This window comes from Drosophila arizonae, chromosome 2, assembly GCF_054131065.1.
Source record: "Drosophila arizonae isolate 15081-1271.41 chromosome 2, UAZ_ARI_1.0, whole genome shotgun sequence".
Classification (NCBI taxonomy): domain Eukaryota; kingdom Metazoa; phylum Arthropoda; class Insecta; order Diptera; family Drosophilidae; genus Drosophila; species Drosophila arizonae.
In genome coordinates this window covers 22154589-22180429 of record NC_142922.1, presented here as the reverse complement: position 1 = coordinate 22180429, position 25841 = coordinate 22154589, and the positions used below count along the sequence as shown (strand labels likewise).

At 39.1% G+C, this 25841-nt stretch overlaps 3 protein-coding genes and 1 long non-coding RNA gene across 11 annotated transcripts in view; all 4 read right to left on the bottom strand.

Moving 5' to 3' along the window:
• The window catches only part of LOC108621464 (disintegrin and metalloproteinase domain-containing protein meltrin), a 39214-nt gene extending 35033 nt beyond the window's left edge, over positions 1–4181 (bottom strand). Inside the window, exons 1-2 of one of the 4 annotated variants that reach the window (XM_089468138.1) lie at positions 4079–4181; positions 3227–3944 (exon numbers count right to left, since the gene is read on the bottom strand). In XM_089468138.1, the coding sequence (XP_089324264.1) occupies positions 3227–3356 (130 nt within the window). In that variant the 5' untranslated portion in view covers positions 3357–3944; positions 4079–4181. The remainder of the gene's footprint in view (positions 1–3226; positions 3945–4078) is intronic. The other 3 variants (XM_089468150.1, XM_089468152.1, XM_089468141.1) reach the window with 3 other exon arrangements.
• Positions 4182–4583: 402 nt separating this feature from the next.
• Positions 4584–10577, bottom strand: LOC108609177 (facilitated trehalose transporter Tret1). 3 transcript variants are annotated; one of them, XM_018000899.2, is made up of 4 exons: positions 10324–10577; positions 6182–6342; positions 5709–6122; positions 4584–5633 (listed from the first exon to the last, which is right to left on the bottom strand). In XM_018000899.2, the coding sequence occupies exons 2-4, from the start codon at positions 6318–6320 to the stop codon at positions 4720–4722; spliced, it is 1467 nt and encodes a 488-aa protein (XP_017856388.1). In that variant the 5' UTR covers positions 6321–6342; positions 10324–10577; the 3' UTR covers positions 4584–4719. The 3 variants fall into 3 exon arrangements, with proteins under 3 accessions (XP_017856388.1, XP_017856389.1, XP_017856387.1); XM_018000900.2 differs by lacking the exon at positions 10324–10577 and adding an exon at positions 9536–10256; XM_018000898.2 differs by lacking the exon at positions 10324–10577 and adding an exon at positions 6916–9286.
• A 1803-nt stretch (positions 10578–12380) lies between these two features.
• Positions 12381–25806, bottom strand: LOC108621858 (trehalose transporter 1-like protein). 3 transcript variants are annotated; one of them, XM_018019430.2, is made up of 6 exons: positions 25375–25806; positions 20373–20484; positions 20125–20310; positions 18955–19140; positions 18648–18892; positions 12381–18583 (listed from the first exon to the last, which is right to left on the bottom strand). In XM_018019430.2, exons 1-6 carry the CDS (start codon positions 25399–25401, stop codon positions 17813–17815), a joined length of 1527 nt encoding a protein of 508 aa, XP_017874919.1. In that variant the 5' UTR covers positions 25402–25806; the 3' UTR covers positions 12381–17812. The 3 variants fall into 3 exon arrangements, with proteins under 3 accessions (XP_017874919.1, XP_017874918.1, XP_089324176.1); XM_018019429.2 differs by lacking the exon at positions 25375–25806 and adding an exon at positions 20945–21740; XM_089468050.1 differs by lacking the exon at positions 25375–25806 and adding an exon at positions 20820–20930.
• Positions 22173–24977, bottom strand: LOC149270571 (uncharacterized). The gene is made up of 2 exons (XR_016269949.1): positions 24538–24977; positions 22173–24460 (listed from the first exon to the last, which is right to left on the bottom strand). It is a non-coding gene; the product is annotated as an uncharacterized LOC149270571 (long non-coding RNA).
• Positions 25807–25841: the final 35 nt, after the last annotated feature.

Genomic DNA, 25841 nt, shown 5'->3' with positions numbered 1-25841 from the left:
AGCGTTTCTATCTAAGCGATTCCTTGTTGGAATCTACAAAATATCAATAGTTCTTCCTGATAACTTCTTAACTAAGTATAGCTCTTGTTAGTGCATGAGTATAAATGATCCTATATATAAGACAAAGATATACATATATATACATTTTCTCAATTTGAATATTCTTCAAAATTGAAGAGTTACATTTATCATTAGACAACTGTAGAACAAGATAACGACACATCTATGCTTACACTCTAGTAATTTGATTCATCGACTCGAGTGGCCAGCCTCAACAGCAAAATAAACCCCATTATCATCAGCATCATCATCATCATCATCATTATACGTCGTCTTCGTCTTGGGTTAATTGAAAATCAACTCAATTTACGGCTGTAACATTTACATTTACACTCACATTCACATTCACATTTACATTTACGCACAGCTCTTGAGCACGGCTAGCTTCAAGCTTGACTTGATTGAGTCAGGTCAAAAGAATTTAAATGGACACACGCACTCTGGGGCAATATCTTGGCGAGCCGCACTCAAACGGAAGCCTGAGCATGCATATTCCAACGTGATCCAACTTCACTCGGCCTCCTCAGCCCATTCGTTGGCATTTGCATAAATTGCGTCTTTCAAGTGGATTTCGAGCGTTGGTCACCCCAGGAGAACGTGCCTAAGCCGAGCTTCGTCCAACCTAAACTCAATTGAGATCGTAACAACTTGTATTCTACGTTCGTAATTAGACAGACGACAGCTAATTAGAATTGAAAGCAAAACACGAATACAAAAGATGTTCAGATGCACGGAAGATAAAAGAGCTCAAGGAAATGGACAATTTGCTAAATTTTCTACTGCCAGACGGGAAGAAGTTCAATAACTTGGATGACAACAGAACTAAATTTGACTTATAGGAAATTATCTTGATTATTTTTAGATATATGTGAACTAGGCATAATATTGATAGATATGTACCATATATGAGTATTACAATGATGCTTTCGTACATTTTATATATATGTCGATCTTTGCTTTTAGATACTATATCATATTGACATCAAATTGAGGGGTTTTATATCTTCTTTGTTTTTTTTAGATACTTCCTTGAAGGTTATTTTTGCTCCGATTATAAATAAATTATTTCGAAGTATAGACAAAGCTTTTCCATTACATTAAGAATCAACAGTTCATTTCTATTCCTACTTTGTCAGAGCATTGCATCTTCGATCTTCCCCAGCTGATAGGCATTCTATATATTTTTGCAATTATTTAGCAGGTAATTGGCCTCATGTATTAAATGTGCGTTCCAAACTTGTTGCTATCCACTTATATGTAATTACCATTACCTCACTGACAGCTTGATTGTGTCATTGTTGTATATAAAAAAATAATAATAAAAAATAAAAAAAATAAATAAATAAATAAGAAAGAAAAACAGCAACAAACAAAAATGGCAACAGCTAAGCTGGCAACGTGTTACCCACACACAGACTTGGCCACGAGTCGCTTTAAAGTTGGCCAAAATGAATGTGCAAAAGCAGCGCTGACCTTATGAGGGCCACCATATTAGGCATACGATTCTATATAACCGATATAGGCACAAACAAAAAAAGATAGGTACAGTGGTCGCAAAATGCAATCAAGAAAAATACAACAAAATTAAAAGAAAGTTAAGGCATTTAATTTGTGCAAAAAAAAAAAAAAAAGAAAAAGAGAAGTATATCAAGATAAATGGCAAACAATGAGAGTAAAAGTAGCACGCAAATACACCAGAATATATATAAGTATATGTGCATATATGTAATCGATTTTTTGCTGTTTGGCCGCAGACCTAAACATAAAAGTCGGCTACGTGAGTGAAGGTATTAAACAAAATTTACATTAAAAACTTTAACGGAAAACATGTGGAGAAACCCCATTTGGTAATGAAAAGAAAGAGAGGAGCACTCTAAACGCGTGAAGCTAGCGCCTGCATATCTGAGTTACTACGTGAGATTTTGATAAAGCTGCCGCTTTTGATAAAATCAACATTTAGGCACTAAACGGCAAGCACACACACACACACACACACACACACACACACACACACACACACACACACACACACACACACACAATAGACAAAAGGTTGACAAAAAGAAAACTACTTTTGCTGATAACTGAAAAGTGAAACAAGTGCTCCAAGACACCAAGCCCCAGCCACAGTGGAGACGTTGACAAAGGCCAAGCGAGAGGAGACCTGAAGTTGCACGTGCAATGCTGACAAAGGGAAGACTTAACTATTATACTTGTGGTTAGCTTCGACAGTGCACGACTGCCAAATACTCTATGTATAATAATATATGTATATCTATGTATAATGTGAAACTTATAGTGCTTAGATTCATTGTAGTCTTAAACAAAAAAAAAAGGTAAAAATTCTGCATTAAGGTGTGAAATTTTAAGAGAAAAAACTTTGGCTTTATAATATGAAAGGTAAGCTTTGTATAAAAACTTTTTAAAGAACTATATTGAACTTATTTAATTTAATAATACAAAAAGGAAACCTTTTTGACAACTTTTTAGAGAATTTATGATAGAATTTTGAAGATATTATTATTAGTTTTTGGTATTTTCTGTATATTGCAAATTTATAAATAATAAAAAAATCAAACAAATTATAAAAATTTATATATCAAGTTAAATTATTTAATGAATTATTTAATTCTTGGCTATTTTTTACATTTATAATTTTCACAGTAAAACTCAAATTTGTGAATATTTAATTTGATTCCAGAATGAATCATGTCTTAACAATCCTCGCTCACTTTGTCTTATCAATCAGTAAACAAAACGAAGATCTACATGCGGAATCAGGTTTTACAAGCTCAAGGTTATTAAAAGCGCAACAAAGGTAGCTAGACAGACAGTGGTTAAACATATCGTGAGGAACATCTAAATGAGCATCTTAACAAATAATTGAGGCCATAAAAACTGATGTTGCTTTTACTTTTGTTTTTTTAAATTAACACCGATTCATGTGCCCAGTTAAAGTTTTCTTTGACAAGCAAAGTTTGCTCCACTGTGCGCAAGCTCTCTGAACTTGATTGCCAACTGGTTTTGTTGTTTTCTTTATTTTTCTTCTTTGTGCAAAACATTATTTAAATTAGATCTGTTCTGTTCGCATATTTTGCTCAGATACTGCCAGAGGGAAAGTCGATGGCTTAGGGGAAGTTCCTGTAGCTAGATGTAGCGCACTCACCTTTTGACTCCAAGCTGTCAGCTGTGACGACAGCGACGTGTTGCAAGCATATGTTGAGCAACAGCAACGGCAGCAGCAGCCGCAGCGGCCGTTGCAACTGTGAATGTAAATGGGAAAGCGACCGAGGCATTTTCCACACGTTGTCTTTAGAATCCAGAGCACTTGGAATAATTCTGTTATGCGGCTATGTCGTTGCTGCTCCTTTATTTGCAGAATGTCGGCGTTTATAGTAAAGTTTCTTCTTGTCGACTGCAGCGGCAGGCAAATGCGATGACATCACTTCCACTTCCTGTGTCAGCGGCTCGGGTGGTGGGGTGGTAAAGCCGTTCAGGAGATGGTCCTAAATGCTGCTGGCATCACTTGGCGCTGTGTCTGCTGCCAATTGGATATGAATTTCGAAATGAAAAAAGAAACAGGATGCAGCGCAGCAGTTCACAAACACTCGGCTACAACAACAACAATAATAACATCAGCAATAACTGCAAGCACTTGTGCATACGTACGCACACACTCTCACACACACACACAGTGTACGCACTCCCGGCGCGCTTAAGTGTAAACAAAAGCTGATACCTTTATTTGCATGTGGAACAAAAAAACATTTATAACGGCATTGATATTTGTGTTTCGGTGTGTATGTGTGTGTGGGTTTTGTCTTCGGTTGTTGTTGCTAGCTCTTTTTTGGCATTGGGTGTTTTTGATTGCGCGTATATTGTGCCTGATGTATAAAATATGTATTATTAAATTAATATATTTTGCTTATGCTAGCTTTTCAATTGTTTGTCGTTAATTCAATTTATTTAACACTATGTTGTTTTGCACAGGCAGTGACACTTATACATATACACACACTTGTATAGAAGCTCTAAACACTGTTACGCTTCGCGCTGACACAACAAATTAACGCGAAAATTTCCGCGCGAAGCACCCTACACGTCGAGAGTTATAATGAAACTGACGAAAGTCGCTGCAAAAGCATACGAAAAAACAAGAACAGCTAAGTCCAGGGCTGAAACGTATCGGTATATCGATATATAATGTTCAGCAATGTTTTTTGTTTCAGCGATATGAGCGATAAGAGTATATATCGAAATGGACAGACAGATGGACAGTAGCTTACGTGTATGAAACTAAAGGCATGCATCAGTTTGCTTTATGTCAATTGTGTTAAGCGGGATGTTTGACATCAAATATTTATTTTCTTTGAAAAATAAATTATTTTAAATAATTTTATATACATATTTAAATATTCGTGTGATTTGCAGACTCAACTCTTAAATTCGTTTTGTCACATCCTCCCTCTCTATTTCCTTAAAAGTATCCTATAGCCTTCATTTATAAATAAAAGAGATTCATGTAAATCTTATAAGTTTTTAATTCAATGAAACAATAGTGTAAAACAAACTAAAAATATTCTTATAAATATATAATTAAATACTTGCGTACATGACTTAAGTATAAGGTCGGCAAGGCTCTGTACATTACAATTAAATCTATTTCTTGCTACCCAGACGAACCTGAATCTGGTTCAGGCTCAGGCCCTTGGTCTCTATGACGATGAACATGACAAAGAAGAATGCTACTATGCAGAATCCGGAGAAGAGCCAGAATGCATAGTAGGAGCCAAGTGCATCAAGTGCCGGATAGTAGCGTGTGACCAGGAAGCCGAGAATCCAACAGGTGCTGGCCACCACAGAGGAGGCTGCGGACTTGATATTTGCCGGGAACATTTCACCAAGCACCGCCCATGGCAGTGGACCGAAGCCCGTGCAGTAGACAATGTTGTAGATGATCAGTGCCGGCACTGGCAGCCAGAGTACACTGGAGATATCGCCAACGACTAATTTCATGTAGAAGAAGCCGCCCAGGGCCGCCAGACCGATGCTCATCACACTGGCCGAGATGAGCAGCAGCAGTTTCCTGCCCATCCGATCCACGACGATGGGCGTCAAGCCGGATGAGGCCACCTGCACGCAGCCAATAATGATGGTGGCAATGGCAGGATCCAGTCCAGTGTTGGCGCTGGCAAAGATCGACTGGCTGTTGAAGAGCACCACATTGATGCCAGACAGCTGCTGGAAGCTGATGAGGCCGGCGCAAATGAGCAGCGCCTTGCGATTGCTGCCCACCTTGACCAGATCCAGCATGTTGCCCTTGTTGGCCATGGCCTCCTCAACATTGGCTTGTATCACGGCCATCTCGTCGTGCACGCCCTCCGCGCTCTGGCCACGTAGAAACTGCAGAGAGCGCACAGCGGCTGTCTTGCGTCCCTTGCCGGCCAAATAGTACGGACTCTCGGGCATGAAGAAGAACACCACATCCGCGATGATGGGCACCACCAAGCAGCCCCACTGCAGCGCCTGGTACGACACAAACGGCCCGATGGCGTAAGCATACAAAATGCCGCCTAAACAAAGGGGAAGAAGCAGCAGAAAGGGTTACTCAGGATCATTGTACGCCACATCCAAGTCTGGCTACTTACCAACAATGAAGAGCTGCATCAGTGAGCCGGTGGCACCGCGCACATTGTCTGTGGAGATCTCACCCACGTACATGGGCTGTGCGGTCATGACGAAGCCCACGCCGCAGCCCTGAATCACACGAGACAGATACAGGATCCAGACCTGGGAGCCCACTATGTTGAGCACGAAGGCGAGCACAAAGAAGAGGCTGCTGGAGAGTAGCACCCACTTGCGTCCGACCCGATCCGCCAGTGGTCCGGCGATGAAGGGCGCCACCAGGGCGCCAATTGCAATGAGCGAGGATATTAAGGCCTCTTCGTCAGACGTTATCGGCCTGTCCAGGGGCGAGTCCGAGGTATCGTTGCTCTTCAGTTTTGGTAAAATGGGCGAGGTCCAGCCCAGGCAGGTGCCCACCACAAAGGCGGACAAGTTGGCTAATAACCAGGGGAGATTCAATTTGAGCAATGTTGCAGCAATGATGTCAACAACTCACCTGCCACAGCAGCCAGAAAGATGCGACCCGTCTTCACTGGTTCCATGTTGCGGGAAAAGCTCTCGCTCATCTGGAAGGAGCTTACTTCTGCGTAAGACTGTTCACGTTTCTCTCCCAGCTGGTTGCTCATTGTTGGCATCTGGCTTGCTCACGTGTAGCAGCTGCAAGGGATCAAGAGTTCAGGCATTCAAATGAGATCGATGTCTGTCTAAAGAATGTCGAATAGGCTTTCACACATTCCTCTATTAAACACATTGCGCATACGCCGCGTATGCTCACAAATAAATGGTATTTATTTACGGAAGTCATTTCATTAATTTTTTTTCCACACTGTTATTTTTTTTGTAATTGTTTACGTTTTATATTCAAAAGTATTTAATTAACGTGTTTTCATTAAGCCAAACAAAACAAGCGAAAAAAGTTGATAATTTTTTTTTTTTTTTTTTTTTTTTCATATAAAAATACAATTGATGTGAAATCATTCGCTGAGCTTTGCTGCTTATAAAACTCTTAATGAGCCGTAGCCATAAATTAGAAAATCAGTTTAATTGCATTGTGGACAACGCTAATAATCATTATTATAATGATTATAATTATCTGTCCTACAATTGACACTTTCAATATAGACGAAAATTTTTTATATCTCTAATACTTTATATATATTTTATATACTTTGTTTATTATCAGTTCAAATTAAATCTTAAAGCCCGATTCACTTAATGCATAATTCTTACATTTAAATTTCAGATGAGTTCACTTGATATATATCGAATCGAAACGAAAACAAGATCTGCGATCCGCAAGCCTTAAAACTGAGACTCGAAATGCTGAAGCGCACAGCGAATCACATGAATTTAAAGGTTTTTGATTTCGTATTTTGGGGACCTGTATTAAAACCTTAAGTCAATATGAAATCAACGATGTGACTGTATGCGTGTGTGAGTGAGAGACAAATGTAAGAGCGCATTATCTTATCAGAAATCCCCATAGTGCGATGGCACATCCATCTAGTACTCAATCATCGTTACGTTTGTATGTTCGATTTCTGTTCAGCTCTGCTCTGTGCTCGGATCGATGCAACCAACTGCAACTACTGACACTACTGGAAATTGACATTTTGAACACACAATTCTGGGCTGTTGCGCCACTTGTGTGCATTTGCACTTGAACCGACCCAGGCGATAAGGCAACGATTCTCATCCAATCTCAATTTGTTTGCTTAGCTCGACCCACTTCAGGCTTAAGTCGCCAGTTCGATGAGAGCACCTGTATGTGCATACATACGTATGTATATAGGTAAGCACATACATACATATACCTGCATATACCTGCATATAAAAATCATGGGTCTAATAGGAATCAATCCACGTAATTTTTTAGTAATTTCCGTTAATTGTTTACGCTGCACTCGCCGGTAAAATTCGTCGAAAAAATAACACAAAAACAAAAAATAATAATATTTACCTTTATATTGTCATCAAAAACACTCAATTCATTTATGTAACCAACGTACGTGCATAGATAGTTAGGGACTATCTGTAGATATGTGTACAGATTATTTAACTAGTTACATATCAAAGAAAATTTTCCAAGTCAAGATTTACCTAATTGGAATTTGATTTTGAATAGAGAAGAGTAGACGGACTTCGCGTAGGTGGAGTCATTAAATATATAGAAATTAATATTTACATCATGTAGATATATCCCTTTAAGCATATATCAACATCAAGCTTATCTCAATTTTTCCCGGATTTTCAGCCTTGATCTACTCCACACTTTAAGTAGTTTGAAGGGTTTCATAAGCTCTACTTCATTGTTATAATAGTTGGCATTCTAGTGCTACAGTTGTAGATTGTGCCTATATAGTATTGAAGCTGAAGCTCTATAGTAATCCAATCTAACAAAAAAATATTTACATATATGTATATATATATCTACATTTCTGTAGACGTTAACACTTTGCTTTAGGACAATGGGCGAATTGGGATTAGTCTACTGACTTGGCATTACTTAGTCATAATGATGTCTAAGTCGTCATTTCAATCAGCTATTGTCGGGTCAAGGCCAAGTCTAACAATTACCATGCTTTTGGTGCAAATTCTTTTCATTTGAATACAGAGTTAAGCGCATTCTCATGCCCTTGCTTAAAATAATAATAGAACTAATACTTAAACTACTCATTAAAAGTGTCAATAGTGAATCACAACATTTATATTACTACAACTTTTCATCAGGCGTTTGCCACATAGGAATTAAATATTTTTGGGGAATGTTTTCAGTTGTCATTCTTAAACTGCTGTACTATGGATAGAGTGAAATGGAAACTCATACGAAGTATAAGTTAAGTTCGAGTAAAATAAACTGTTTGGGTCTAGATGAATTCCACCATCTGTCCATTGTCCTATTTAACGCTTAAAATAGTACAAAGTTGATTCATTTCATACAAGTACAGCTGAAACTGTTGATATTGAGAGATTTAAGGAAGAGTAAGTAAGTAATAACAATTTACTATCCCATGAAAATATGTATATTCTACATACCTAGTACTAGAGTATCTGCTAGTCGCCTCATTGTTAAATGATTTATAACAGCCCGGCAGATATACAATTAACCCTAAATTATGTGATAGACTCAACATCATTACATTATTTATAACAGACATCTACACAAATATACTATATGGCTATATCATATCAGCTGTGCCACATTGACACAAATTGGGAATCAAGTAGTCGTCAAAACTTCATGATTAGCTGCCAGCATATGGGCCGCTCTCGTGCAATTCCCTCGCATGTAACGCGAAATTCGGCTTTAATCAATAATGTCTGTAGACATTCATTGATAAAATTCAATATATACCAATATAGCAGACGGCGGCAGACAAAACATGAAACATGTACTTGTATTTATTATATATGTATGCACATATGTGTATAGAGGTCAGAATTTGTGTAGATAAAGTCAAGTGCTGCGTTTGGGTGACTTTCGAATAACATTTAATATGCGAATGTGACGTCATAAGCTGCAAAGGCTTTAAGAGAATGTTGCAGATGTGGAAATCAGTGGAATTTATAATTATTTAACATATTTTTCATACAAAAGCTAAAAGGATAAAAAAAGGATAAATTTGATTTTTAAATTAAAATAAAATTGTTTTATGTTATTATTATTATTTTCATTTACTTTAACAAATACATTATAAATTTGCTAATTTAAAAGCAAACTTGATTTGTTTTTTTATAATTATTTTGTAGTTATTTTTTTTTAAATTTTTTTTTTTTATAGTTGTAAAGCTGTTTATTTAAGTAATTTTATTATTTATTTCCTTATGACAAACATTCACTTTATACTCACAAAATTATAACAATCTCTAGGATTCAAAGGATATCTGATCCTTAACAAAATAAATATGGAGCACTAAAAAATTATACTCTGAAATTGTGGAGCCACTAAATCGAAGACCATCGGCTACGACGTCAAATGAAAACTGTTGACCATGTTGAGCACTTGATCATGGCCCAAATGAAAATTGAAGTCCCCATACTCAAGGAGAACTTGTCGATTACCGTGTAGACCGATAATAATGATTGGAGGGTCTATCGTAACATTTTGTTTTTTTTTTTTTTTTAACCGACAAACTCACATAGAAAATAATTTCTACCAGTTAAAGTAGTTCAATGCAATCGACCAGCACTCAAATAATAAACAAATAATAGTTGATCCTCTCCGACTGCCAAATAGTTGGTCACGGTAAATTTGAGAAGAAAATGATAGTCCATAGAGAGCAGCTTATATCATTTATGTATATATCTTGTATGATGCTAGCTATAAAACTATTTAAATTGATTCCATGATCTTCGATCTGTCACTTCCCCAATGGACGTTTTCATAACATTCACACTTTTATCTGGTAGTAATATTTTAAGTTCCGTGTCTCTTGTTTATAATAGCATTTGTACTCTGAAGCGTAAGTAGTAACTATAGCCAAGGCATAAATCAGAAAAGAATATTATATGATAAGGCTATATTATAGTATTATAATATACTTATATACATATAGTCTGCTTACTGTCCACACCAGCATACACACATTTCGCATTAATTTATATGTTATATGATAACTGTTCTCATAGTTTACTCACCCATTTTGCCAAACATTATTTAACGCACGACACAAAACAATAATATTTTTAATATTTACGTTGTTTTTATTTTAAATTTATTTAACTTATTGATAGCTCGAGAGCTTAGTTTTCTTTGTATCGTCCACTTAAGATCGTAGAGAACCGTTGTCAGTCGTTGTCAGGAACCGAATGCCAGCTTTGCGACGATTTTGTGGGTTCACTTTATATTCAAAATATATTGAGCCGAGAATTTATGACAGAGGCACATTCGCAGTTCGGGTTTAGTTGTAGCCAGTGCGAGTAAGATAATAAGCACAAATCAACCATGTACGATCGCTATGGAGAGTGCATGTACATGCACATATATTGACACACACACATACACATAGAGAGAGAGTATAATAACTATTAAGCATATATTATATCGTATTATCGTTACGGCACAAAGCTACGTAGATGTTTTACGAAACATACGCAGCACAATCCAACAGGACGAAAAGGCAAACGTGAGAGGCATAAGGAAAACCCGATCCGGGGCACTCCTTGTAGAACTGAGCAGAGGGGAAAAGTTACATCCAGAACTAGTTGAAAAACTAAAGGCTACCGTTAAAAAAACAGCCACGGTAGCCGAGTTAAAGCCTACAGCGACAGTGGAGATCCGAGATCTAGACTCACTAACTGTAGAGTCTGAGGTGGCTGAGGCAGTGCGACAAGTCCTTGATAATTCATCAGTGGACTTGCGCATAAAAGTCACTGCCCCAAACAGTCGAGAGCAAGTAAGGGCCTTTGTAACTTTAGAAAGCCAATTAGCGGAGACGTTGCTGAGCTCAGACATTAAAATTGGTTTTGTCAGGGCTAGGCCCAGGATGTGTCAACCCATCCGCAGATGCTACAGATGCTTCGGGGTCGGCCATCTGCAGACCAACTGCACAGGACCGGACAGAAGTGGTGGTGGCATCTGCATTAGATGTGGTGAATCAGGTCACAAGATGAAAGACTGCAAAAAACCACCAAAATGCTGCATTTGCACGGATGCGGGGCGTACTTCTGTCGATCACATGCCGGGATCGCAGAAATGCCCAAGCACACGACAAACTACAGCAAAATGTTGAAAATTCTCCAAGGTAATCTACACCGGAGCAAAACGGCAGATGCACTTTTGACACAGATAGTAGCAGAACATGCTATAGATGTAGTGATCATCAGTGAGCAATATAAGCGAAAAGAGAACGGAGTTTGGTTAGAGGACGACACCAAGACTGCGGCCATATGGATCCCCAGTAGTAGTGGACAACAGCCACTAGAAAGCAAGATGGGAAACTGCTACGTCTACGCACGCTTCAGAGAAGTCGCAGTAGTCAGTTGCTACCTAACCCCTAGCGATGACATAAGCACCTTCCAGAATAAACTCGATGCAATCGAGGATCTCCTCGTGGATCGACGGCAGCCCTTCATTGTGGCAGGCGATCTGAATGCACGAGCAGTGGACTGGGGAATGTCGTCTACTAACTCTAGAGGACGAAAAATTATGGATATGGCCGCTAGGTCCGGGTTAGTGGTAGCAAACCGAGGAAGCAGACCTACCTTCCATAGGCCGGGATGTGAAGGCACAATACCTGACGTAACCTTTGGATCCGAACACATCGTAGATCGGATAAAGGACTGGAAGATACTCGATGACTTCACGGGAAGTGATCACGAGTATATATCATATGACTTCCAAAATACCAGTCAGCAAAACCACCCATCATACTCAAGAAAGACTTCTCATAGATGGGACATAAGTAAGGTGGATACAGGCAAACTACTAGCTGAATTAGATAGGCGAGAACGACAGTTCGACGGCACATTGACGTCGAAGCAAGTGGTCGAAAGAAGCCTAACCGCTATGGAAAGAGCGTGTAACGTATCGATGCCAAAAACGCACAGCAAACACGGAGGTAGACGACAGGCGTACTGGTGGAACCACGATATTGCAGAAAAAAGGAAAGTATGCATACAATGTAGAAGAAGGCTAACAAGGGCACGACGCTCTGGAAATTTCACGACGGAAGCGTTAGCAGCCAAGATTGCGAGAAAAGAACTGTCGATTGCTATCACACGCAGTAAGCATGACAAGTGGAAAGAGCTCTGCAAAGATATAAATAAAGACCCTTGGGGACTTGGCTACAAGATAGTCATGAAAAAGCTGAGAAACTACGGAGCAGTGCCAAACGTGGATGATGACACGATGGATCACATAGTGGAAACACTATTTCCAGCACACATCCACGAGGCGCATGAGCGAGCACCCGTAGAGCTCGATGGTTTAGTCCCAGATTTCACCGAGGAAGAACTCAACATTGCAGCTCTCTCCCTGAAGAACAAGAAAGCGCCGGGACCAGATAATATACCGGCAGAAATACTGAAGGTGATAGCATCAGGACGTCCCACTTTTCTACTTAGGATGTATAACGCATGTCTAAAAGAAAGGATATTCCCAGAAGCGTGGAAAGAACAAAGACTGGTGCTCATTAGCAAAGGCAAAGGCGATCCCAATACACCCTCGGCTTATCGCCCATTGTGTATGTTAAACACAGCTGGGAAGCTTTTAGAAAAGCTCATAAGACCTAGACTACTCGCAGCAGTAGAGGCTGCTGGAGGACTTAGCCCTAGGCAACATGGGTTCAGAGCTGGAAAATCCACAATGGGAGCTATCGATGAAGTGGTTCAGGCAGCCAGAGCTACGCAAAGAGGAAATGCATACTCGCGCCCAGTTGTTCTGTTAGCAACGCTGGACGTTAAAAACGCCTTTAATAGTGTAAGGTGGACTGATATGCTTACTTCCTTGGAACACCGCTTCCAGATACCGGAGTACCTCATGAATATGATCAGGAGCTATTTGCAGGATCGAATACTCCTGTACTCCACGCAAACTGGAACAAAACGATACAGAGTAACTGGAGGAGCTGCACAGGGGTCAATCCTGGGACCAGACCTGTGGAATATCAGCTACGACGACATCCTAAGACTGGAAATGCCTGAAGACACCTTCCTTATTGGTTATGCCGATGATATCGCAGCCGTCATTACTGCCAGAAACACCATAGAGGCCCAAAAGAGACTTACCCAAGTCATGATCCGCACACAGACATGGCTCAGCTCTCGAGGATTGGAGCTTGCCACCCATAAAACAGAGTTACTTCTGTTCACGGGGAAGCAGATCCCAACCGAAATAGAGATGCGAGTAAGCGGAAACCTGATAAGGACGCAGAGGACAGTGAACTATCTAGGCGTTAGGCTGGACAGTAAACTTACCTTCTGGGAACAGCTGAAGTATGCCACGCGGAAAACAGCGACAGCAACGGGGTCTCTGAGTAGACTGATGGCAAACGTTGACGGCCCGACGGCAGGAAAACGGAGACTCCTCATGGAAGCGACAAATGCAATACTGCTATATGGCAGTGAAGTATGGGCGGATACCTTAGAGGCGAATGTAAGGCGAAAACCGATGCTAGCTGTGCAACGAAGAGCAGCCTTAAGGATAACATCGGCGTACCGCACAGTCTCCGGGGCGGCCGTGACTGTGATAGCAGCAGTCATACCGGTTGACTTGCTTGCCCAAGAGCGCAAAAAAATATGGAATCTTCGGCAAAGAGGAGAATACTCAGAACATGCGGCAAAGAGCATACGACAGCAAACCATAGTCTCGTGGAAGGCGAGATGGTCATGCGAAAGGTATGGAAGATGGACCGCTAAAATAATCCCCGATCTGGAGCAGTGGATAAATAGAAAGCACGGTGAAACGTCTTTCTATTTGACACAACTACTCTCCGGACATGGATACTTTCGAAAGTACCTAAATAAAATGGGGAAAACTGCCGAATCCAGCTGCATTTACTGCGAAAATGCAATGGACGATGCAGAACACACCTTCTTCAATTGCAAAAGATGGTCGGAAGAAAGAATCGACCTGGCAGATACAGTAGGTGAAGTCAAAGTAGAGACGTTAGTACAGCAAATGTGCAGCAGCATAGACGCTTGGAAAAAAGTCTATGACTTCGCCGAAAAGGTTCTGCGGCGGAAGAAGTATGACCTGGACGCAGGCACACAGAGGGCAACGCTCATTTAGAGCACACAATGGGGTTCCACCTTGAAGGTTAATGCGGGATATCTCCTGGTTCCAAGGTGGATTTGAGCCCCAGAAGAGGAGGATTTTTTAGTCGGTAAGCAGTTATGCAGTCCGACACACCGGTCAAAGTGACGACATGACTGACGGTGCATAAAGCATTTTTTCCTACCTCAGCCCAACAAAAAAAAAAAAAAAAAAAAAAAAAAAAAAAATCGTCGGGCTGGACGATCGTTGAACCGAGCTGCGCTTTTAAATGATTCTACTTTTTTATCACACTGCCGTGGAATAGTCTGCCCAGCGAATTGTCATTACAAAAAAAAAAAAATCTAGTTACTTCTAATGCCAAATTATAATCGTATAGATAAACGAGAATTTGAAACTGTTTCGGAATTTTAATTTATGTTCTATAGTTAGATTTAGTTCCGTACACTTTGTTGCAAGCATTTTTTATTTATTTTACGGCAAGCCAAAGTAAATAAACTAATAATGAAATTCCGAAAAAAGTGGGTGCACAACTAAATACCCTCTACAGATATTTAATTTAAATTTGATTGTGATTTTTCTTTATATTTGATAACATATAATTGAGCTGAAGAGCTGAGATACTAATATATAAGTGTTTTCTTTAATATATTTATATATTATAGCCCGATATGTATGGTATATGATAAGCCTGTCTTGAATAAGCAACTGCAAAGTTATGACATCTCTATGATAAATTGCCGGCTCCGTCAACGACAATGCTCAACAATTTCTTCTAAAACTTTCCGTATGATTCTAAGATTATTTAATCACAGAAAATATGATAAGCAGACAAGCTAGAACAGTTGATTCATATTAATCATACACTATATATTCTCGAGGAGATCTGTAGAATTTGCATTTATTTAACGATAAAAAGGAATTATCATGATATAACAATATGATGATATTTGTTACATATACTAGAATAAGATTCAGACACTCTATGATACATACATAATTATTACTTCCTGAAACTGTTTAGATTACATTTTTATATCCGGTAGGCACATCAACTGTTTATCATGATCTTTGTTACGCAAGGTATGAGCTTCCATGATATCATGGCAACGTTACAACGAACAAATAAAGAGTCATATCATAGCTATATCTCTAAAATTGATACAGATCAGGCCCGTCTAGATACTCCAAGTCTCAGTCTACACGTAACGAAAAACATATTAAAATTTGGATACCCTCTTCGGGGCATGGGAAACAGTGTAACCAAACGGCTTAAGGAAGTTAATTGATATGCAGCGTACAATTTGCTAGGGGGGATTGACTTATTTAGTCGACGTTGCGCTACAGTTAAATTTCTCAACGAGACTCGTACGGATTTTAAGTATTATAAACGTGCGTGCCGACTAATTAAAATGACACCGATGTGGGCAATCAGTATGTTTCATTTGTTGAGCTTCTATAAATGGAAATTTATGTGCGTCATCACAGAGACGAGTGATTCCTGCCGGAATCGGCTAAAGCACAGAATAAATAATTTAATGCAATCGATTGTAAACATAGACTTATATATGCACGCATATAGATTTTTTCAAGAGGCTCGCTTAGTTATTGTATTTTAGTATACATTTTTGGAAAGGAAGACATTCGCACCTGACGCGTGGAACGTTTGGTTTTTTTGGGATTATAAACTGGTTTTTCCAACTCAGTGGGGTATGATGCTGCGTTGTTGATCAATTAAACTTTACTTTGTTTTGAATGCAGTACATTAACTCAGTTAAAAATGATTAATTAGAGTAAAGCAACCGCACCAAAGAGCTGATGCGTTTTTATACATATAATTTGGCTTCATAAGAAAGACAACATTAATTTTAAAAAATTATAATAAATTGAATCTTATAGAATCATTTTTAATGTTATCAAGCTGCATTCGCCAAGGGTTTTCACAAATTCTTGGTAAATCAGGATTGGAGACTTTGTTTGTATTTTTGAGAATCGCATAGAACGCATATATGCAATTGTAGATTTACCAAATATGGATAATTTCTAGCGTCTACTTATAATTAATACAATATATTTATTTTATATTTTATGTATATATTATTAATTTCTTAACGACAAAATTTTAAATATATTTATAATTTCATCATATTTTTTTTTTTACTAAAATGTTCCCAGCTTTCTTCCAATAACTTTTCATGTATATATTTGAAACTTTCTAGCTACGCCAAATGGCGTTTCTCAGTTTATTTCCCCACAACTTTACAAGCAAATGTCAATATTTGTCGTTCAGTTTGACTTAGGTCAGGTTTGTTGTTGACAGAGAAACTTGTTAGCTTTGTAAATATTTGCCATTTTGGCAAATATATGAGTAACTCATTATGTTTATTCTCTGAGCTATCATTGTCATTGTTGAGTGTTGAATAAATCAATCAATTGATTTGCCAGACATTCAGGCAGCATTTTCCATAATCAGCCATAAAAAATTATGATATCCAGTGAGCCGTTATCTATTTATATATTTTTATTGACTCAAATGGAGCTAGAGAACAACAACAACCTGTTACCATTGTGTGAATAGACAGACGTTTTGATCAGGTAAACGGGGCTCTCAAATGGTGTTTCCTGATTCAACAGGAACACAAAAATAAAGTAAATAAATATTTGCATATGACAAAAAGAGAAAACGTCGAAGCAATTGAAAAATCGAACAACAACAACGACAACTGCTGCAATTTACGCTACCTGGCATAGAATCAATTTGCGTCGGTGCGTCGATCTATCTATCTATCTATCGATCAATTGAGGGCCTTGCCAAACGAACGAACGAAGGCCAAGTGCAAGGCCAGCGGGCATCGGCTTGCGATTGTAAACGGCGCCAATTGTGGGCGTGTCCAGCAGGGAAAAAAGTAATCGGGTTTGTTATGACAGCCGCAGATTCGAAGGGGCGTTGCCATTGCATTGGCAGGCGCCAAATGCAGCCCATCGTAAGCGGCCGTTGGGTTATCGGCTGGGGCCAATGCATCAGCTCATGCATTACAACATGATTGAAGTGCTTTATTGGCAATATTATATACAGACACAGACATTTCTGATATATACATATATATAATTAAATATGTAAATAAATATAAGCACATGTCTTTACAGCCGCACACCTATATATGTATATATATATATATATATATTTACATAGAATAGAGTACATAAAAAGCTAAGCGAATCTCTTTGAGTTGGCTGAGTACTTAGGAAATAATTGAACTACACTTAAGCAGAGAAACCATATGGATAAATGTTGTACATTTCGTGTGAAGGACACGCGGCGTATGCGTCATATGCGCCTGCACCCTCTCTGGGCCCTAGCCACGTATGTACACATGGCGTACGCCCTCTAGATTCTCACAGGAATCTCTATTTTTAATGTCCGCTGAGCCACGTTTGTATTTGACTGGAACTTCGGCCCTTTGTTTCCACCACGGCTACGGCCACATAAACCGTAGCCAGGGCCATGCAGCCGGCAAAGAACCAGAACGTTACATCTGAGCCCCACTCTGTTATCATGATTCCGAAGCATTTGGTCACCACAAACACGCACAGCCAGTTGGCCATGACAGTGAGCGCCACGGCGGTGGCTCGGACATCGGGCATGAAGAGCTCGCCCATCATCAGCCACGGTATGGGTCCGTAGCCCACCGAGAAGGTGATGATGAACAGCACCATGCAGAGCAACGGCAGCCAGCCAATGTGCGAGACATCCTTGCCGCTGTCCTTCATGTCAAAGTAGGCGCCCAGTATGGCCAGGCAAATGGTCATCACGGTGCTGCTGAAGAGCAGCAGCATCTTGCGGCCGGCTCGTTCGATCAGCACCGATGAGGTCAGCGTCATGATCACCTGCACCACGCCCACAATGATAGAGCAAATGGAGGCGTCCAGGCTGCTGCCGGCCGACTTGAATATGGATTCTGTGTAGAATATGACCGCATTGATGCCCGAGAATTGCTGGAAGAACATCAGCAGGATGGAAATGATGAGTCCGTTGCGTGCACCACGATTGGTGAACAGATCCAGGAACGAAGCATCTGCGCCCGTCTGATCCAAATCGTTTTGTATGACCTGAATGGCGCTGCGCGAGTCGCAGTAGCGACCCCACAGCCACTTGAGGGACAACGCTGCCTCCGCGCGACGACCCTGTCAAAGAAATCAGAAAAGTCAATGAGCTCGCAGGGAATTATCACGTTGACTAACGGCTCACCTTCTTCAGCAGGTAAACAGGTGTCTCTGGCAGCATGACCATGCCCACGAGCAGAGCAATCGGCACAAAGAGGCACAGAATGCTGAGCGTAGTCCACGAGACCATGGAACCGACCACATAAATGAAGAGTATGCCCATGGTGAGCAGCAGCTGGAAGAGCGTACCCAGCGTGCCGCGAATGCTAGTCTCAGCGATCTCTGAGATGTACATCGGAGCCACCACACAAAAGCTGCCCGTCGATATGCCTAAGGGAGATCGAAGAAAAATTGTCATACAAATGAATCGATAGATGAGTTGCTGAACTTACCAATTAGAAAACGGCCAAAGTACAGCCAACCGGCTGACTTGGCAAAGCTGATCGATAGCCAGGCCAAAATGAACGGGACATCCATCGCCATTGCCGTGTAACGTCTGCCAATTGCATCGGCTATATAACCCGTGGGTAGAGCGCCCAAGAAGGCGCCAATGGCCAGTAGTGAACTAACCCAAGTCTCTGCAAGTAAACAACGCAAAAATCAATTATCATCAATCTACACGTGTAAAACTGTTTGCCCTGACTGAAGGATTGATCGATTGAGCGATCGACCTGATTGATGATTGACTGCTGGTTGATGATCAAATATAATCAAATTAATTTGTAGTTGAAACAGCTATTATAACATCATAGTTCATATATACTCTTTGCTCTGATTGATTGAATGATTAAGACTCAAAACATTGGCTAAGCTGTGGGATATCGAAATTTTCAGTTCTGGGAGTAAACTCTTATGTAAGTGAAACGACTGTCGTCGAACTGCAAATCTGACTGATTGACTGATTGATGACCAGTCTCAGCTTAGCCTGTTAAAACCAAGGAGTAAAATTATAAACGGAAGTTTTCTCATCTGTTACCAGTCAATATATTTAGGGACTATACATCATGAATGAACTGAATTGGGCAAAAATGGAATGCATGTATGATCCAATTAAAAGTACTTTCATTTGAAAACTCTACAAGATAGTCTAAGTTAATAAATATATTGAGTGGTGACATCATGAAACTTACAGCGATTAGAACTTGACTCACATGATAATAAATGCATTAAATACAAAGTTATTCCTATACCCTTAAATTGTGCAATAATATATTTCTCATAAATAAAGGAAATTAAAAGACCACAAGTTAAATTGGGGTCTAGCTAAGGCTCTATTGTTTCATTTGCTAACTAATTTTTCAGATCAGTTTCCAGATAATAATTTCGGAGACTGAATAGCTGGTATAAGTACAATAATTTGATTCTTAACACATATGCAGATAATAAGCTTACATGTATTAAAAATCTTCAACAGATTACTTTTATACCTTGTAAATTTCATGCCAAGAAGTGTATGAATTCTTCGAGTGAGCCTTGTGATATCAAATGAACACAGATTAAAGTCATAAATTGCCCCCGATAATACTTTTATATGTAAGCATAGCGATATAAGAGAAACTTACGTTGGGCGACAGTTAGTTGTAGTTGGTCATCGTGCGGTATGGGTGGGCTAACTGGGCTAGTCTCATTTCCAGTAGAGTTGGTCGGAGTCACTATTGTACTGCTATTAACTACGGGCGCACTGATTTGAGGCAGCACGGGACTGGTCCAGGCCAAGGCAGTGCCCGCAGCAACAGCGCCCAGGCAAACTGTGAAGATATAGAGCACAGTTATGAGTTCATTCTTGCCATCCTCGATCGTTTGGTCTCACTGATAAGTGCTGCTATATATTGGCGGGTCTTGGAGGTCTTCACGACGCCATCCAGTGGATCGTAGAGCATTGGATTGTGTGACATGCCATCATTATCTTCTTGGCTAACAGTCTGATAAAAAGGGAGAGAAACGAAATTGAAATTGTATCGTCCACTGAATTTTGAGGCGAATCTATTTGCGTATTCGCCCACACGTGCCGTGTCACAAACTAGGCCAAGAGAAGCCAGCCTCTGCACAAGATGGGGTTAGGCATTGTGGGCCATTTCATCAAGGCAGTATGGTCTACAATGAAGAGTATTTATGGTAGCATAATATTGCTTACAGCTCTTAAGAACTCCCGGTTGCCCGGTAAAGAGCAATTGGAGGTCAAAATACGATGGCGCACACGAATACGCAAAAGATAATAAAAATATTTAGCAAATCCAACAGAAATTTTAATAAATACCTAAGGCACAGTGTGCGAGTGTTTGTCTGTGTGTGTGTTTATTTTTAAAAAAGAAGGTGTGTTCATTTGAATGTTTTGATATTTGCGGCACTAGAATTAGAATCCGAGCAACATTTGGCCTTTACCTGCCACCAGCGCGCCATGGCGCCCACAACTTTATCCGAGTCCATTGTAGGGCTTATCCGAAATGAAATGAAATATCCCGAAACGCGTTACATAAACACAAAACGACTAACGACTTCAAATTATTATCTATATATATAAATATATATTTTTATATTTATTTATATATATTATCTTTATATATGTATTCTTTTTTGATATTTATGCATTAATTTCACTTAAACTTTTCTATAGATATCCGCATTGAAATGTCTTTTTCGCTAAAATTAGTTGACGCCTCGTCTCGAGTGTTTTGGTCCGTACGACCAACGCAGTTGGAGAAGACTGTTTCGGCGACTCTTTGAAAAGCGAATTTTCTTCTCGTTTCTTGAGGTATTTGCGGGGCTTCTATTTTTGCAGCTACCCTAAAGATGCCAAGGCATCTGCTCTTAATGAGCATATATGTAACACGCAAAAAATTGAATAGATTTGGTTTTTTGATAGAAGTTGGTGTCGAAGAATAGATAGATTATGGATTCAACATAAGTGTCCTATTTTTATACCCTGAACCCATTGAAAATGGGAAATCAGGGTATAATGGTTTTGTTGAAATGTATGTAACAGGGAGAAGGAGGCGTGGCAGACCCCACAAAGTATATATATTCTTGATCAGGGTGACGAGCTGAGTTGATTTGGCCCTGTCCGTCTGTCTGTCCGTCTGTCCGTCTGTCCGTCTGTCCGTCCGTCCGTCTGTCCGTCTGTCCGTCTGTCCGTATGTATGAACGCGTCGATTTCAGAAGATATAAGAGCTAGAGACTTCAAATTTCTTTTAAAATGTCCGTAATTACAGCGCGCATATCAAGTTTATCATTAAAAATCGATAACTCATCCCGATCTTTTTTTATCGATAAAAAACCTTATCGAAAACCAGTTATAAAATTATATCTTCTACACCTTTATTGCTAGAGTCTCCAAATTTTTATTGTATGCTTATATGCAATTTATACAATTTCGGTTTTTGTTAAAATTTACCCCCCACCCTTAAATTCACCCCCTCACCCTCACTTTTGTAAAAAGCGTATTTCAAATACTAGAGACTTGTGCTTTGGCAATTACATGCATATTCATGTTATAATCATAATCTGAAAGTTTCATGAAGATCGTACGTCCATAAAAAAAGTTATTAAACAATTAAGTTCTCATAGTAAGCGCACACTGCAGCCCATGCGAGTTTATGCGTGGGTGCTTGTGTGTGTATGTATGTGTATGTGTGTGTATGTGTGTGTGTGTATGCGTTTGTGTGAGTATGCGCGTGTGTTTGTGTATGTGTGTCTGTATGCGTGTGTGTGTATGTGTGCCTGTGTGTGCGTACGTGCCTGTCTGTGTGTGTGTGTGCGTGTTTCTTGTGTAAGCTAAAAGTCGCGAAAAATTATTGAAATATCTATTGCTCCAAGGGTTCAGGGGATCTCGTAGTCGAGCAGTCTCGACTAGAGCTTTCTTACTTGTTAACAATATATAAGTTTGACTTTTATTAGTTAATTTGCTATAAATAAATTCTATATAAATAAATATATATAATTTAAAAATTAAATTGACTTAGTGTATTCCAAATTTGTTGCGAACAAAATATTTATTTTGCATTGTTTTGCCAACAAAATTGCAGTACGTTGAAAATTTGACGTCAGACACAATAGAACAAGTGCATCGTCTATATTCTTTGGGAGTCCAAAGGTGTAAAATAAAAGAGAGAATTCGTAGTTAAAGAAAGCAAAAGTAAAAGGAACAACGAATTTTCCTCGGTCATTAATCATTATGTCTAAAATAATAAAAATTCATAAATCTTTTATGGACGCAGCTGCAAAACAAAAAAAAAAAAATTTCAGAAAATTCTAAACGATTTCATAATAAACATATGCTCAGAGAAATGTTACGCATACGCCGTTTGGTCCAAGCAAACAAACGCTTCCTGTAATGTCTATAAAAAATTGCGTTGCTGTTGCACTTGCCAAAAATGCATTCGACGACAACCAAATGCGTCAGGTAAAAGCATTTGAAATCGTACACTTACAGTTATATGTGTATATACGTGTATATATATGCATATGTATGCATGTATAAATAGTGGGAAATACGTATGTGCATGCATAATTACAAATTGTGTTGATCAGATCCGCTTAATTGCTGAGTAGAAAATACAAATTGAAAAATGTGTTTTTTTTTTTCAGTTATTAAAATGTTAAATGGAAATCCTTTTCAGGAATGCAAACAGGCACTTCAGTTATTATCAATTCAGAATGTTGAATTATAAAATACGTATACTATGCAAACGTAATTGCATTTAATGGCGTCAATTGCAATTCAAATGCCAAATAAACCTGTCGCCATAATGACAACAACAGGTCGCTCAGCAAGAGAAGGAGCGAGCGAGAGAGAGATAGAGTGGGTGTATGAGAGGTAGAGCCTATGCACTTGCCGAGCAAAGACTCAGACACACCCACCCACCACAAGGCAAAAGAGGCGCATCACATGCTAATTAGTTTTGCGCTGTTTGCTTTGCTCTGTTTACATTTTGCCGATTCCCCTTTACCGATGGCCCAATGTCAAGTGCAATCGTTGGCAGTAGCAGCAGCAGCAGCAGCATCGGCATCGACATCCACAGCCACATAGCGACATAGCGGCAATCGGCCGCGCTCTTGGCGCCGATGCGCCTCGTGCGCACGAAGACGCTACGAAGGCTCGTCGTCGTTTGCTTTCGTGCGCTCAGGAAGGGCTTGCTTTGCAATTTATTGTATGAGCGCCCAATGGCTCAGTGGGGAATGGCGATTATGAATGCCGTAAAAAATACGAATGTATTTGCATTGGCGGGCAGAGAGTCAATTAGAAATTCAACTGCAGTTTTACCTGAAGGTGTGTACCAGATAATCGAACGCAAGCGTACAATCACTTAGAATTTATTTCATAAAACAAAAAAAACTTTTATTGTTATATGACAATTTTTTTTTAGCAATATGTTTGGTGTTTGCAAGGGTGTATGTAAGTATGTGCATGTTTATTTGTGAATATGTTTGAAAGTAAGTATGTAAGAGCTAGTGATGAGAGGCTAGAGAATAGGCTAAAGTATGCAATTCAAACTAAGTTTGTTTTGATTTGTGTCTCATTTTGAGCGTTCACATATTAAATTTATTAATCTATATACAAAATTAGTTTTTCTCCCTTATTGAACCTTCACAACCTCCAAAATTCACATTTGTAATTCAGCGGTGAATGGGACGCACTGATGGAGCAGATCAAGCATTCCACAAACCCAATGTACTCTTCTAACTGCGAGAGCGTGTATAACGATACAGATTGGCTATATTATAATATAGATTTGAGAAATGCATTATTTATGGCAAATGCATTGGCCATGATATGGACTTAAATGGAAATGTAAATATTATTGTTGCTTCGCAGATTACTCGACAGCTCGCATAAGCAAGATAAAAATGTCCGGTCCGGGAAACATAAACAACCGACTGATAGGGTCCAGAGCGAAAGCACTGCAAAGTGTAAACATACAAGTTGATAAAATAAACAATATTCTGTTATTAATAAATGTTTGACACAAGTTTCATACAGACAAAATATATAATTATCTTTCACTATTTTGACTTTTATCAACAGAGGATAAATCAGTAGCAAGAAAATCAATAGAAAAGCAAAGCTGAGCGATGAATGAACAATGTGCGATAATCAATCAATCGTATTCAAAGGTCTTGAATCATTCATTATCGAAAGTCAGTCAGTTCACACGTGAACTCACGCATTCTGATTGTGCTTCTGTTTCACTAGAGATAACCTGTTTTTTCGGGAATCATAAAAGTGTTTTAAGCAAGGGTATGCCCAGCCATGGCATACCCAATAAACTTTGGAATAGTATTATGTACAAACACGTATTCAAAAGTCAAGTACCTTTTTGTATTTATGCTCATAGGGAGCTTCTAGGCTAGTAACACCTTTATGACTCTGAATACAATGCAAATGAAAAAAAAAAAAAAAAAAAAAAAAAAACAGAAAACTAAATGTAGAGCACGCATTACCTTAGGTATTTGGATTGGATGACGTTTTAACAATTTATGAAATCTTATAGCACAATGTTATAAATTACATTTTGAAATTTTCGGCGCAAGTTGCTAGCCTAGATTTAGCAATTTTGATGTAGTGCTCAAGATAAGATATATAACGTAATGTGTGTAATAAATTAGTTTATAGATTGTAGATTAATAAATAAATAACATTTTTTATATTCCATCAATCTATTCAAGTTAGCAGAGCCAAGCATAGCATACTTTTGAGTGACCCATTCATGTGGATAAAAAACTCGAATTCTTAAAACAAAAACTCCTTTTTTTTTATCATCTAAAAGTGTTCATATTTAAATTGCAAATCCTTTTGAGTGTACATTAACTCATACCTTTTTAATATCCTCGGTCGCGACCATAGTTAATATATAAAGTATATGAGCTTATTTCAAACATATAAACTTTAAATCATTTAAATTTTATTTTATTTAGTTTTTTTGTTTGCAAAAATTTTGATAGTTGGCGGTTTTGTTATTTTTTCAAACGAATTAGATTTCGTTCAGCTAAAATTTAATGGGAAACGTTTTAAGTAGCGAGACGTGTGGATGGGTGCACTGAGCGCACAAACAAAACTGAATTTCTCAAAGGAAACGCGCTTAATGGCAGAGCTAAATGAAAACGCTGCCAAGACTCGCGTAAAGCGTCGACTGCGATGTCGTGTCGTCAATTGATATATATCGCAACAGCGGCAGCGAAACCAGCAGCAGCAGAGGCACAGAGGCGACAGCAGCAGTGGCAGCGACGTCAGCGTTGGCATTGCGCTGCCGATAGCGCTACTTTGTATTGACTTGGGCGACCC

Excerpts from the sequence above, each read along its gene's own strand:
- LOC108609177 (XM_018000899.2), bottom strand. The coding sequence starts at position 6,320 with ATGCCAACAATGAGCAACCAGCTGGGAGAGAAACGTGAACAGTCTTAC. Across the intron at positions 6,123-6,181 it reads CTTTCTGGCTGCTGTGGCAG|CCAACTTGTCCGCCTTTGTG; the intron begins GTGAGTTGTTGA and ends CCTGGTTATTAG. Across the intron at positions 5,634-5,708 it reads GATGCAGCTCTTCATTGTTG|GCGGCATTTTGTATGCTTAC; the intron begins GTAAGTAGCCAG and ends CCCTTTGTTTAG.
- LOC108621858 (XM_018019429.2), bottom strand. The coding sequence starts at position 20,989 with ATGGACTCGGATAAAGTTGTGGGCGCCATGGCGCGCTGGTGGCAG. Across the intron at positions 20,485-20,944 it reads CCATGGCGCGCTGGTGGCAG|ACTGTTAGCCAAGAAGATAA; the intron begins GTAAAGGCCAAA and ends CCTTTTTATCAG. Across the intron at positions 18,893-18,954 it reads CTTTGGCCGTTTTCTAATTG|GCATATCGACGGGCAGCTTT; the intron begins GTAAGTTCAGCA and ends GATCTCCCTTAG.